This window comes from Melanotaenia boesemani, chromosome 17, assembly GCF_017639745.1.
Source record: "Melanotaenia boesemani isolate fMelBoe1 chromosome 17, fMelBoe1.pri, whole genome shotgun sequence".
NCBI classification, from domain to species: domain Eukaryota; kingdom Metazoa; phylum Chordata; class Actinopteri; order Atheriniformes; family Melanotaeniidae; genus Melanotaenia; species Melanotaenia boesemani.
In genome coordinates this window covers 6,635,747-6,651,685 of record NC_055698.1, presented here as the reverse complement: position 1 = coordinate 6,651,685, position 15,939 = coordinate 6,635,747, and the positions used below count along the sequence as shown (strand labels likewise).

The window sequence follows — 15,939 nt, the reverse complement described above, 5'->3', positions numbered from 1 at the left end:
ACTTTCTTTTGCCACTTACTTATATTATTTCTAATCATAGAGAAATCTATTGGTCCTATGAATACTGACTATGAATCAAAGTTTGTCATGGCTGTGAATAACTTGCTGCACTGTTTTTTTTTTTTTTTTTTTTGATACCTTGATCATATTTCCTCATACCAATACAAGGGATATTTCTGAATTCAGGACCTTTACTTGTGTCAGAGTATACTAACTTTGTGGCAGGCTATAACTGAACATGCCCTAAAATGCGTATGCATTACCAGGCTTAATATTAATGTTTATATCATTGCTATATAGTGATTGCATGGAATGAAACTTGCATGCATTTTATGATTTATATAAAAGTCCCTTTCAACAGAAGGACACAACAAGCATTTTAAATCTCATGCAAAAGCAGTCATTATGATTTACAGTCTAAGTACAATGACAATAGCAGGGTCTCCACAATTTTGTTGCATTTTAATTTTATTAAATCTGTCAAGCCAGTAGACTTTCTGGGCATTTATAGTTTTATATCAAATAGAGCTTTATATAAGTGATAAATGTTTTTTAAACACTTTTGCGTGATTTAGCAACAATACAAAGAATAATGAAACAATTTTAAAATGTTTAGAGTATATAAACATTAATGATATTTGAGTAAAGTTAAGGTTGAGGTTCCAAGTCGCCTTAAGAAGGAAAACACATACTGTATCCTCCAACACTTGTTTTCTCAACACCCTGTCAGACTGGACATTGCTATTATGTGGTATATTTGTTAACTTTAAGGAAGTCAGGACATCCGCTCCAATAAGCTCCCAAGTATCTTAAGGAGAGTATACTCCTTGATGGATTCAGTGTGTCTCGTCATCGTCTCTTCCCATAATTCCAGGCTGACTTATAGATGTTAGGATCAGAGCTCTGTGGGAGCTGTACAATATGTGCAGGATCCAGCTTTTTTTTTTTTTGTATGTCAGAATTTGTTGTGAAGCTGCAGAAAAATTAAGCATCGAGCAGACGCTTCACTGACTGTATTGAATCATAGATAAGAAGCTAAATATCTAATGTGCCAAAGAAACTGTGCACAACACTTTAAATGAAGTGGCAGCTAAACGAGTTTATACATATAAAATCAGTAGGCCAGACAGAGCATTTTGAAACTTTAATGTGAGTGCAAGAAGGCTGAACTTATAAAAACAAAGGCCATGAATACTTCACAACCTTGAAAACATTCATCATGTTCACCATTCAAACCCATTATTTATTTAAATCACTGATGAACAACATGGGTGTACATTACGCAAAGAGAAGAAGCAGAGGGAAACTCTGGCATTCAAACATTTTTATTATAAACTTGTAGTATGCAATGGTGGTGATGAGAGAATGCATTAGTGACAACCACACTGGGAAGAGCACTAAACTGTACACAACTTCACTAATTAAGGCGGATAAGCTTATGATTTTATCAGAGAAAAAGAGAAAAGCTGACGATAAGATTAATTTCTACACTAGGAAAACTGTATCCTAAAATGTGCAGAAACAAGAAACACTGTCAAACTTCTTATGATGTGGTATAAAAATTTGAATTTTAAATAAAAGTAATATTTGCACTGTCTAAGATTACTACAACATTATTTATTTCTCGTCAAATCCCAAAATGTGATGCATTTGACTCATCTCAGCTGTGTAAATGCAGCTGTGTGTGTCCATGCACAACCAGGGTACTTGTAAGTAAAATTACACTCTGCCCACTCAAAATGTGTGAAGTGAGTTGTAAATAAAAGAAATCAACCTCCTTGCCATTTTTTTTTGCAAATCTCTACAAAACAAGCTATAGTTATTTGTTAGTGCACTGTGGAAGTCCACTAATAGCTGAATAACTGAATAATTACTTTTTTCATCATTATTTCTCCCACACAAGTCAGTTTCAGTGACCTCAACAAGGTCTTTAAAGCAGTGAAAAAAACAACAACAAAAAAACAAAACAGAGTAATGTATGTACAGTACTTTTCCCCCAAACATTTCTTCTTATATGAATTTCACTAATGCATTTAAAACAAAAAAGATTTCAGAACTCAGCTTGACATAAACATAAAAATCATTATTGTGTGAAAACCACTGAATTTAGATTTTACCATCAAAAATGAATAAAATGTCAGTTAATCACATGCCTTCATATATCTCTTCTAATGGAAAAATGAATGCTGGCACACATTCTTGTCCACAAGGTGACAGTATTCCCCGGAAAACAAACTTCCATAGTCTTCTGTGGCCATACATACTATAAACGTACTATATGCACATGATGGTAGATGTTTGTCCTCATTTCCTCAGCCTGTGAAGTAATTGTGATTATGCAGGTAGGGTAAATATACCCATTAGGTTTCAAGGCACATGGAGCAAATCATAGCTTATTAGATGAGCAACCCCCCCCCCCCCCCCCCCCCCCCAAGCTAAACATCTGCCATACATGAATCAACACATCATTTCTTACCAGACGTTTGTAGGTGAAAATAAGGACAGAAAAGCCAGTGCTTTTCCAGTTAATATCAAGTGTTCCTCTATCTACAAAAGTTTAGCAAGTGCAGTTAATGATTTCAAGCCTGGACAACACGTGGTGTTATTACTGTAGTATGAAGTACCAAATATTAATGTATAAGAAACACTTTAAAAAGCCATACTTTATCATGCAAGTTATTCTTTTACATTTACAACAAATAAACTGTAACAGTAACATGAAAACTGGTGATAAATCCAGTAATAACTTTAATAATAGTAATAATAATAATAATTTCATGGTAAAATGAAGTCTTAAAAACTCCCATTAAAGGCACTTAACATCTACTTTTCATTAAAAAGTATGTCACAATGTACATAAAGATGTACCATAGGTCATTGGTTTTACAATAAGGCACCCCTGTATTGGCTGCATCATATATTAAGTGTCAGCGATGAATGACAAATAACCTGCTGTTTTTCTTTCACCTCTAATCTCAAAAGCTTCTCTGTTTTCTCTTCTATTTCAGTGGGTGATGAAAACCTATTCTACTGCTGTGCTATAACATAGTTCTCAGGCCTTGCTAAACCCTTGAAGCACAAAACATGCAGTTGAAAAGATGTTTTCTGGAGAGTTGATTATGGCTACACAGAGCAAATATGCTATGTGTTTTCAAGGATTTGTATTTAAGTTTTTATCAGGGAATTTGTACACTTCAGCAAGCTATTTTTAATTCTAATATTCAATACAAGCAACTAGGTGCTGCACAGCTGTGGATTGAGCTAAATGCTAATGTCAGCAAGCAAAATTATTCAGTTGGTTTACCATGTTTACCATCTCACATTAGTATATTGGCTAGATAACTTGCTTAACAGCACTAAATTCAAAGACCAGCTGAATTTGACCAGAATGTAATTAATTTACAGGGATTTAATATCAAACACAAATAGTGGACAAGTTTATTTTTTTCACCCAACAGCCAACATTAAAATTTTCTCCCCAGTAAAGTGTAGACAAAGCAGCTGTGATCCTTTTAAAGCATAAGAAAGCAGGTTCTTTGGGTTAATGCCAGCAGATCCCTTGGGTCCTGGATTTGGTGTGTTTTCATTCCACAATGTACAGTAAACAGTATTCCCCTATCCCCTGCTTCCTGTTTTGGGAGTGTAAATTAAACACTATACAACATCACCATGCTAAATGCTACACTATACGTTAGCTTAGCTGCTAAGTAGTTAATTTAAGCAATTGTTTGTTTTCCTGTAGAAATTAGGCAGTTTTTGAAGTTGTGAGCACTGTTGTTTTGAGGTAACTTAACTTTTTAAATCGCAACAATGATACCACCAATTAATATGAAAATGTAAAATTAGCTGTTTAGCTCCTTCATGCTAAGGTAACATTCAAACGAATGCTAGGACCCAAGGTTTTGCAGTAGAACATTGGACTGTAAAGAAATAATGTCAATTTCCTTGCTGGTGGTTTAAATACTGTGGCTGATGGGTGTAGATGGGGACTAATAATTCATACTTTAATTACATCTAACTAATGACAGTAGAAGAGAGGTCAGGGCATCTAACAAATTTTTAGGTTGAATCTTCAAGGGAAAATATATAAATTTTAAAATAGTTTTATTGTTATTGAGAAATTAATATCATATCATCATGCTACTTGTCTTTGGAGCAATAACTGGCTAAAATTGGCTCCATTGTTTATGTATAAAACCGCATGCTTCAAGAGCAGCTAAATGTAATAGATTAAGAATTTTGTTTCTGGTAATATAGCGTTGAAACACATTTTTTTGGGTGAGAAATTACATTATATATAAATAATTATGATAAAAAATTTTTTAGTTGGTATAGAAATGTATGCTTATGACTTTTGTATTTCCTAAAAGCTGGTTACAGCCCTTTGAATGTACAATAAATGGCAGATTGTTCTAAAATTAGTGCTTTAGGGCTGAGTTTTGGCTTGCTTTTCAATTTCTTTTAGCCTCTTCACACATTTGCTGCTGCAATCACACAAGCAGGATGGAAGTAAATGCGGGAAGGTACAAATCAATTGATTCCTTCTCACAACTTCCATAAATAAAAAGTCAGACACCTTCACTGTCACATTGTGAAGATGTATAAATTATATTTACAGCTAAATCAATAGGATTTTGTTGTGAGACTCGAAACATTTATGTTTCCTGGATATCAATTTGTACCATAATAGCTTCCAATAGAGGCCCCTCCAGCACAAACGACAATGATAAATTTGGAACAAAATCCCTCCCTCCATTTTCTGTCACCCACAAATTACTGACACTTTGTCTGCTGTCAGAAGACCTTCTTCTGTATGTTAGATGGCCATGTTGTACAGAAAAAAAGGATAACATGGAGCAAAGGCATACTATATAATCGTACTAAAGCTTTTAAAGACATCTTCTCTTTCATGCTCAGTCTCAGATGGATTTAAGTTGGGCTTATAGAATCTGTAAAGCAACTATTTTGCTTTTGTCTTGTCAATAAACTGCTGCACAGACAAAAGCTTTTTTGATTTATAATTAAAATGACATTTGCTAAAAGTAGTTTAAGCAAACAGGAAGCTAAACTGATCAGAAAGTCAAAACGTCTAAAGAAATAACACAGAAATAGAAAGTAAGCTTGGTATCATCTGCCTTTAAACATTTGGATTTTGTGCTTGTCTGCCAGCAGCAAGGTGACATTATATTCATAATCTGCATCGTGGACTCCCGTGTGGCGGAAAGCTCCAGCCAAAAGATTCTCCTCCCAGTAGTGGTGCCAGTTTCCAAACTGGTCTGCACCATATCCAAACACACTGACCTAAAGCAGACAAGGTTAATAAAAGTAATGAGTACAACCATCACAGTGAAACATTGCCTACATAAGGTTTATAGCTTTGCTTCAGAGCCACATTATTTAAACTGATTATTTTTCATGACCCATCACAGTTGCTCTGAAAATGCACAGCAATAAAACAGCAGAGCTTTCCTTGTAAAGCTCCATGAGTCCACTTGGCTGAGGAATTTCAGTAGCTTTATTTTTTCAAAGTTGCTCATGGTACTTATTGGTGTAGTTGAGCTTACCTCGTCACATATGTGGATGGCAAACAGCAAGCTTAGGAAGCCTGTAGAAGGATATCGTCCATGACCATCAAGCCAGGACTCATAGGCGTATTTCAAAAATGTTGGACTGTAGATCAACACCTGCAAAAAAATGTCAAAGGAATTTCTACTTTTTTGTAATATATAAAAATACCATAAAGCTACTATAATCTTTGGGTGAGCTAGTCAAAAGGTGTAGCAGCATTTAGAAGAAAAGCATAAACACAAAATTTTACAGATTTACAAACACATCATAATTAAACAACCATCCCAGACACAAAGATCATTTCATGGCTATTTCCAGCAAATTCATGGAAAATTAACTCTCTGAAATCATTATATTTGCCACAATACAAAAGAAAATAAAACCTATTTTCCTCTTCACCTTAATAACACAACTCAGTGTTTTCTTTAGAAAATGACTGACTTGGCCAACCTGAATGGTCACAGAAAGAACATCTTTACACAGTGCAGTCAAAGAGCTTTCCCTTTCTAGATTAAAGCGATGTAATCACAGCAGGACCCTGCTCAGCTATAGCTCAGGGTCCTCCAGGGTACGGGTCCAGTAGAAAGGACAATTCTCATTACTATTCATTCAATGACAAAACTGCTATGGAGGTTTTTCTGACACGTAACATACATTGTCTCACCAGCTGACATTCTGAAAATTTCACTAGGAATCTGGATTTAAAGTCCAGGACAAATGTTGAAGTAATTTGCGTTATTACATACAACTGCTCTGGATTATCTCCAGAACATTTCAGAACTCTAGTGCATCAGTGAAAGCAGTTTCAGAGTGTTTCCGTGGTGATGTATCTGAGCGCATACTGAAGCAGGCACATTTCACATCACTTACTGCCCCCCTTTTCTCCTGCTGAATTCTCACCCATTTTCTACTTTCACACATGACACCAACACAAAATAAAGGCACATCAGCCCTGGTTCTTGGAGTTGGGCCTTCCTAGCTTTAGTTAATTGGCATTCAATCAATGCGTAGCATCAGCTCCAAAGGCTCTGCATTGTTAGCTTTTTGAAGGGCTGCACATATGTCTGTTTGCAATGAAAAAAGAAATAAATCCTTCAGTCTGCAGGTGCTGAGAGTTATGCATATGGATAAATATGCTATAGTAAAAATTGGGTCTTAGGAGATATCACAAGAACATAATGTAACACCCATTAAACTGCATGTGGCAAGATAAGACACAAGTTAATTAATGTCTATTATTTCACAATTTAATGTTCAACAATCACGTGGATATGAGAGAGTGTGTTTTTATGACACACCTTATCTTAACACTTCTGGCCTAAAGGCTGTTGATTAAAACTCACCTTATCTTTGTTTGCCTTTATCCTGGACATAACAGGTAAATATGTCCTGTAACACAAGAAAAAAAGTTATTTTTTTACTTTTATTTTTCATCCAACAACTCATAATCACAATTTAAGCTTATCTGATTTAAATTAAATTTGACTGATGATGCTAAAAGTAAAAGATTGTGAAGTCAAGCTAACCATTGCTTTTTTTAAAAAATCCCATTGCATTTGCATTTCTTGCATTTTGCACCATTCATCACATGAGAGCATCTGGTTTGAAGCTGTTAGTGAAGACACTGAATATTAAAATTGAGGTGTGCAGCCTCTCTGAGGAGCCATTATTCAGTTGGCACGAAAAGTGTCTTTAGAAGCTGCTTCGAACTGCAGTGAGGAGAACATATGGAGGCAATGCAATGTGCAAAATGACACCAGATATTTTATTTGTTTACTACTTTCCTTATTAAAAAGATTAAATATGAAGGTTTATGACATTCAAATGCAGAAATAGAAATGACAAGCATTTACCAGTCCTGATCTTTCATAGATTGTAAGAAAAAAAAAGTAAGTAAATTCACAGCCAGTCAGTTTAGATCTCATGGCTGTTGGGCTAAAGCTGACATTACTGCCAATAAAGTTTAAACCTAATGATGCAGAATTATTGCTTTGGCAGGAGGACAACTGCACATTTATAGGCAACATTTGCTTGGATACTTTAGCTATCCAACATGTTGGCATGATTGAATTATTGGTTGTGGCATTAATTGGCAATGGCTCAATTCTTTCCTCGACATCCAGTAATACAGCTAATGACTACGGGTCAGTGAGAATAAAGCTGCTGAAGTTGAAATTCACTGAAAAATTAAAACAGTTATTAGCCTTGCGACAGCAACGTGACAAATAGCATCACTGTGTAAATTAATCTGGGAGTGGAGCACACGCTGCATGCATAATAATGTCAAAGCAGCTTTTAAATTACTAGAAAAATGTGGCAAAGTGGTTAAAAAGACAGTGTTCCTCACATCCAAGAGAAATCATTTGATGACATTCTGAGGACACAATAATATACACACATACATTTTTACAACGTGTCATATATACTTGAGACATGTTGCAATCACATCTCTACATTATGAACAAAATTCTTTATGAGATTTGCTTTCCTACAGTCACAGTTGAACACAGAAAAGTACAAAAAAAGAGTTAAAATTCATATAAATTGATAAATATAAAATTAATCTGAAAGTGGTGCATATATTTTTAACTTTTTAAATAAAATAATGACAAAATTTACAGTGTAATTTAATAAGCATAAATTCAGACAATATATTCATATACTGTATATGCATTAAGCATACTTTATCAAATGCTAATCCTTCTGTACTCACGCTGAACACAATGCTTTTTGCCAATGAACACATCATGTCTTCACTAGTATGTTCTCTAAAGCAACGATTCTCAAACTTTTTAAGCTACGACCCACATGATAATATATGTTGGGGTCCGCAAACCCCCCCCAACGACTAAGTGGTTAATTATGTGATATATCATATGGGCCATCTTGTGGTCATCTTCTAAATGTAAGAGATGAAACTATCAAAATCTTCATAAATGAGGAGGATAAAGTTGTTTTTGGTGGATTATGTTAACAGCTGTGACAAAGCACCTACATTTAATAATAGCACCCATAATAACTTTGTTTCTGATAATAAAAATGTTAAATATAAGGTTGACAACTATATAATATTATAATATAGAATAGAATAGAATAAAAATACTTTATTAATCCCTTTGGAGAGTCCTCAGGGAAATTTGGGTACCAGCAGCAATACAACACCAACAGTAAAGCAGGATAAGCACAAGATATAATATATACAGTTATAAAGCAAAATAGAGGCAATAGGGTGCAAGAAAAGTATAAATAGAATGCAATAAATAATAATAAGATAAGTTAAATAAAATAATATAAACAAGCGTTGCACACAGTAGAGGTGGTACAGATTCCCAGTTCACTATTGCACGTATAAGTTATTGCAACTGTTTGTATGGGTTATTGTGCATGTGTTGTATCAGGCGTCTGCAGGAGTTTCCTGCAGATGTTAAAAGATCCCAGTCTTCACAGGAAGTACAGACGGCTTTGTCCCTTCTTGTACAGGTGATCTATACAGCATGTCCAGTCAAGCTTGTTATCCAGCCACAACCCGAGATACCTGTAGTTGTCTACAATCTCCACCTTGTCGTCCCTTGTATTTATGATATTCCAACACATGACAATCTTCCTAAATAAGGAGGATGAAGTCTTTTGGGTGGATTCAGTTCACTGCTGTTACAAATCACCTACACGCCCAAATTAAGCTTCTCTTGTCGAGATAATGCCTAATTTGGACTTTTAAAATGGCATGAGTTGTGTTGTTTACATGTTAATGTGTTTGAAAAAAACATGTTAATTTTACAGAATAATCTCTTTGCATTAACACTTTTTTTTAATAGCCCTGGTAAAAAATCCCAAATTCATTTGATAAATGTAGGCTATATTTGTTTTTACAATGATCTGGCAACCCCCTGAAATTATCTTGGGACCTCCACAGGGGTCTGGGTCCCTGGTTTGAGAACCACTGCTCTGCAGGGACATGTAGCTCTGTTGCTGTCTCCCACTATCACTCAGTCTCCAACTGATTCAGTAATATTGGTGAGTTTCATGCCAGGAAAAATAAATGCTGTGTAACTGTCATTGTTATTTGACATATCTTGGTTAACATGTGTTAATAAGCTAATCAACCACGTGTTAATCACCTTACATTGATGGCTACTGTGGTGCTGTAATTGGCAGAAATATGGTCAAATTATTTTATATAGGATTCTTTACCTGAAACTTAGAAAAACAAATTTGGGTGAAAGAAATCATGAGCATATCTCTGATTAGAGAAAAGACTATATTTATGTACTGTAGTAACAGGACTCCAGTCGTAACAATTAAACCTGTTTGGACTGTAATGTCAATTCTTGGACCTGTTCTATTCTCTCTTTTTATCAATAACTTATCAAAAGCATGTCCAAATGTATTTTCTCAGATGTATGCGGACGATGCTATAATTTATACTCAGGCACAAAATGTCCAGCAAGCCGCTAATACCCTAACAGCTGCATTGTCCTCTGTACACAAATATATTACCGACTCTTGCGTCTCCCTAAATACCAAGAAGACTGTTTGTTTGTACTTCTCAAAACGTAATTTACAGATACTTCAATCTAATGTATTTCTAAATGGTATAGAACTTGATTTGGTTATGGAATTTAAATACCTTGGAGTAATTTTGGATCCTACATTAACATTTAAAAGTCATGTAAAAAAAGTAGCACAAGTAATCAAATTTAATATCCAAAATTTTCAACATATCAGAAATAACTTAAACTTAAATGCAGCCAAGATGTTTTTTTTACTCTATGCTCATCTCTCACATGGATTATTGTTTAACCAGTTGGTCACTTGCCTGTCCTACAACTCTTAAAACCGTGGAAACTCTATATAAAAGATCACTGAAAATACTTGATAAAAAACCGCAATCGCACCATTACTGCAACATTTTAAGAAAACTCAAGTTACTGAATTTTCAGAACATGATATATTTAAAAAACGCTTGTCTGATTTATAAGGTGCTACACTCTCTAGCACCCCCTCCACTGGGAGATTTCATTGGTCGTTGCATTAGTGTACAGAGGACAACGAGAGCCACCACTACAGGAGATGTGATTATCCCACACAGACGCACCTCTTTTGGTCAGGGTGTGTTATCTGTCCAAGGTGTAAAGCTATGGAATAATCTACCACAAACATTAAGAGAATGTCCTACATATAACTCATTTAAAGCCCAGTTAAAAACCTGGCTTTGGTCGAATCAGGAGTGTACCCACATGTAACATACACTGTAACGTACAATAAGCAAAACTCTGAAGGGCTCTGTAAGTATGTAGTGATATTGAGCTTTGATAAGTATGAGTGTTTGTAAATGTGTATGTGTAAGTATTGTGCAGGTGTAAGTATGTAGTGATATTGAGCTTTGATAAGTATGAGTGTTTGTAATTGTGTATGTGTAAGTATTGTGCAGGTGTAAGTATGTAGTGATATTGAGCTTTGATAAGTATGAGTGTTTGTAATTGTGTATGTGTAAGTATTGTGCAGGTGTAAGTATGTAGTGATATTGAATTTGGTTAAGTATGAGTGTTGGTAATTGTGCATGTGAATGTACTGTTTTAGACATAAGAACATGTATTTTTATATTTGTTTGTAAATACAAATTGTTTCTATATTATATTGTTCTCCCATTCCCCCCAAATCCCCAGGACAACGGATGGAAATTAGCATTTGCTATAATCTGGTATGTTTACATTCATGCTGTATAAGCCTGTCTGTTCATTAACATGCACTGTCCCGCTCAAATAAATAAATAAATAAATAAAATAAATAAACTTAGATCTGGGGAATTTATGGCCCTTTGCAAACACCTTGAACTCTTTGTCATGTTCCTTAAATTGCTTCTGAACAATTTTTACATGGTGAAATGGTGCATTACCACTGCCACCAGGTTATTCCGTTACTGCAATGAGGTGTGTGTGTGTGTGTGTGGTCAGCAACAATGTTTAAATGGGTGAGAACTGTAAAAGTAGAACATTGCCCAAAGCAACACTCTGACTCTACCAGGTTGCCCTCTCTTCCTACAGTGCATCCTTCTGCCTTATCTTTCTGTGGACAATAGAGCCCACTTCATGCTTCGTTTGCTTAGAGGTCGAACTTCCAAAGCTCATGCACCCATTGAAATTGCTTTGAAGTGGACAGGACTGAGTATGAGCATTCTTACGTGCCTTACACCTCTCTGTAATAGAAAGAATAGAAGTATTTAGCAGTCAGTGCTACAGTAGCTCCTCTGTGGAATTAAAAAAAACAAACAAATAAACAGGGGCCTTGCTGGAGGCTCAAAGGTTGTCCTGGCTCGAACCACTTTGCTAACAGTTAGCTAATGTTTATCAGGATGACCTCACAATGCATGTTGTCTTGGACATGATCTGTCACACATCCATACATATCATACACTGTCAATTTTGTGGCAATGTCATAAAGAGCTGGACTCCCCTGAATGATGGTATCGGACATTTTAATGACATTGACCATTGAACTGAAAATGTCCTCAGGTTTTGTATCTGGTGACTTTAATTAAGATCGGACATCCTTACCTGCAGATTTGGATTTCACATTACACACAATCTATTGTACCTCTTTTTAAAGGAAAATATTGACTAGTGCCACTTTCATTTTCATTCAGGACACTTACTGTTTAATAGTGCCAGTGGTGAGAGCACTAATAATCCACTGCAGGTCCAGAGTCTTGAAGGGGATCAGTACCAGACTGGTGGTATTGTCCAAGTCTATGGCACTTTCAGGGTACATGATATGATGAGTTGTTCTGGCACCAACATCCTCCTCAAAGCCACCGGTGGGTGCCTGGTTCATTCTGCAGAGAGGCAGAAAAGGAGGGAGACTTTTGTATCTAAGTGTATTTGTCTCACACTCACTTATCTAATTTTTTTCCCTCTCTCCTATATCCCCAGCCAGATAAATTTACCACATGCTGCAAAGAAGGAACATATTTTTATTGTAGTAATCCCCATAATCTTTTGTTTTTTTTTTTATTTTTATTTCCTGGAGTCATCTGAAAGATTCAAACCACATGGAACTGAAAATGCAGAGCCTGTCGTGTTAAGTACCTGGAAAAAAAAAAAAAAAAAAAAAAAAAAATATATATATATATATATAGAGAGAGAGAGAGAGAGAGAGAGAGAGAGCAATGAAAAGTACATATTCTCCTCCCTCCTCATAATGTGGACATCCAAAAAGCAACAAAGACAATCGAGTGTCCATTTAGAGCCCAACAATTACTGCTTGGCAGGCTAGACGAGGCATCGCTATTATTGTCCAACAATATTCCCTCAAGCTGGGACAGTAATTGGCGGGCTCACAGTTTGACAATGGCAGCTGGCTTTGGTCAACAGCAGAAAGTGACACAGAGAAGAAGAATCATGAGTCTGACCCCCTGCGTAACTACCATTAGCTTTTTTTAGTGCGCTGGTTTGAGGAGCATCATCTTCCTCATTACTCACTTCGGAATGACAGCTATGTAACATCTTGACAGAAAATTAATGAAAAACTTTTTTTTTTTCTAGGCTATTTATTGTTACTGAACATTTCAATCTGGCCCAATTCATAAACTGTATTAAACCGTTCCAGCATTGACAGTAGATGTGTATCAATGCTCATGCTAAAAGGTTTGGTGTTAAGGACTTAGGTGGTAAGGCAGAATATAGTTTGTTGATGTTGATGTATATAAATGACAAGTGTTTGTCTAACAAAAAACATAACCATCTAACGATTTATTTAACAAAAACTCAGCCAAAAAAACAGAAGCAGTGTTTAAAGACTACTACTTCCACTTCCATAGGAATTAAGAGGGTCAATAGCAGCCAGGTACTGCTAATTAGCTACACTTATTTAATTGGTCATCAGCAAGTGTGAGATATAAAATCAGAAAGAAGTCTTTTCTCTAAAAGAACATGGCAGCACAATTTAGGTTAGAAAAGCTGCATCTGAACAAACCTAAAGACTTTTGGGAAAATGTGCTTTGGACAGACAAGTTCAAAGTGGAGATGTCTGGTCATAATGCAGAGCAGAGAGGCTGGTAAAAGCCCAACACAGCAAATTGGCACAAACATTTTATACCAAATGTTAAGCACGGTGGTGGAGGGCTGATGATCTGGGCTTGTTTTGCAGCCACATGACCTGAACACCTTGCAGTCATTGAGTGGACCATGAACTCCTCTGGATCCCACAGTATTACAGAGTCTAATGTTAGGCCATCCGTCTGACAGCTAAAGCTTGGATAAAACCGGGTCATGTAACAGGACGATGACTCCAAACACAGCAGTAAATCTATAAGAGAATGATTGAAATAAAAAGCAAAATAATAGAATCAAGGTGTTGTAATGACCCAAAGTCCAGACCTAAATCCAGTTAAAATGCTGTGGTATTTTAAGCTATGTACAAAGAATCTGAACAAGCCTCAATGAAATGAATCAGTATTATAAAGAGTGGGTCCCAAATCCCTCACACAATGTATGAAATTAGTAATGCCATACATAAAATGATTACTTCAACTTAAAGATGACTCTTCAGTATCATGATGTGCAGCTGGGGATTCGTTTTTGTTAAATATTTTATGGCTGTGTAATATGTCACATAATTGTTGTTTTTACCTCATTTTAAGACCTAGTAAGGAGTGTGGGGCTTGAGGACTAGAGTTGGGGATCCCTTCTTTAGGACACTCATCCCAAAAGACCCAGTCTGCTCCAACTAACAGCAGATTGGTTCAAAATGGTGGGATCAAAACAACTACTTATTCTTTGTTCACAAGGTGCAGTCTAGGGTAGGAATGAATAGTCTGTATTGCTTAGGAAACTTCCTGAGTGAAATTTCCCAGAACTATCTCAGTGGCAGCCATGATAAGAGCTGTTCAAATTTTCCAAATACTAAAGAAAAGAGCTCCAATGTTTCCATTAAGATGCCCTTTAGTATAGAAACACCAGACAATTCTTCATTAAAGAGAAGTTAATTCCATCACACAATTACTTGCAGCCTTTTCTTTACTTTTTTACATTAGATGACCAATTTAGTTGTAATAATCAGTCCAAACTCACATAAAATCAAGACCTAAATAAATAAATAAATAAATAAAAGAAGAAAAAAGGATCTCATTTGTACCACTCCTTTCCTCGTCAGTGCCCCTGCCTGGTTCCCTTATCAAAACAAAGTTTTCCATCACATTCAAAGAAAATAACTTGTAGGTCATTTCTTTCTAAACTCTTTGACTGTACCCTAACTTTGGGCAGGTATCTGGTAAATGTTTGTTTAATGGAGGAACGGAGGAAGAGCCCTTACTTTAGATGTTTCCGTTTCACATACACTCAAAGGCAAGGCAGTTTATTTGTATAGCACATCTCATGTACAGTGCTTTACATAAAACAAAAGCATTACAGATAGTAAGAAATAGTAAAAGGCAGCAACACATAGCAAGAACCACAATAAAAAAAAATAAATTACATTAAAATGATTAAATACAAGATGAGTAGAATTCATGCATAGGTGCATGAGAAAAATATTTTTAACCTGGATTTAAAAATGTCTACATTTGGTGAAAGTTTAATCTCCACTGGCAGTTTGTTCCACTTGTTTGCAGCATAACAGCTAAATGCTGCTTCTCCATGTTTAGTCTGGACTCTGGTCTGGACTAGTTGACCAGAGTCTTTGGATCTAAGAGCTCTGCTAGGTTTATATTCTAGGAAAGGGATGAGTCACCGAGCGTTTTTGGATCCCTTTCATTTGAATCTGGTATGTTAGAGCAGGAAAACATCTAATCCCAGCAGGACTGCTGCTCTTGCGGGTCCAAACTTGCCTATCTCTGTACTATACTGAGGTTTTCGAGATTTGTAAATGAGCTGAAATACTGTAAAACACACACACAAAAAAAAACCTAAGACAAGCTCTTAACATTCTTACATGGTTCCTGAAAAGTCAATGCCAACAGCAAAAGTTGTTTCTTTAGAAAAAAACTAATTGGAAATGTTCATGAATATCATATTCCTTTCCCCCTTTTTCTCTGTTGGTTTTAAAACTGCATACATCTTAATTTTCTTCACTACAGGGGTCAATGCTATAATATAATTTACATCTGGAAGGGCAGTCAAGAGATGAACTGGATAAGTGGACTCTCTGGGCTACTTTGTTCACTTAATCATGTGGGGACGTGTATGTCAACTGCTCTGTAGAGGCAAATATTTCAGATTGGTCCAATCAATATTCAGCTTATGCTCCAACTCCCCCTGGCACTGGAAATTTTTACCAGATGGTCTTGATGCAGATGTATTGGCCCTTTGAAATGAACAAAATGCTTCATTCATGCACAGGAAACCCAGGCTTTTTTTTTTTTTTACCTTGAATACA

General features: G+C 35.8%; 1 protein-coding gene across 1 annotated transcript in view; it reads right to left on the bottom strand.

The window, feature by feature from the left end:
* Nucleotides 1-3,994: 3,994 nt before the first annotated feature.
* The window catches only part of LOC121656546 (CMP-N-acetylneuraminate-beta-galactosamide-alpha-2,3-sialyltransferase 1-like), a 57,426-nt gene continuing 45,481 nt past the window's right edge, over nt 3,995-15,939 (bottom strand). Inside the window, exons 4-7 of the mRNA XM_042011589.1 lie at nt 12,221-12,400; nt 6,912-6,957; nt 5,565-5,684; nt 3,995-5,301 (exon numbers count right to left, since the gene is read on the bottom strand). Coding sequence (XP_041867523.1) covers nt 5,128-5,301; nt 5,565-5,684; nt 6,912-6,957; nt 12,221-12,400 — 520 coding nt within the window. The 3' untranslated portion in view covers nt 3,995-5,127. The remainder of the gene's footprint in view (nt 5,302-5,564; nt 5,685-6,911; nt 6,958-12,220; nt 12,401-15,939) is intronic.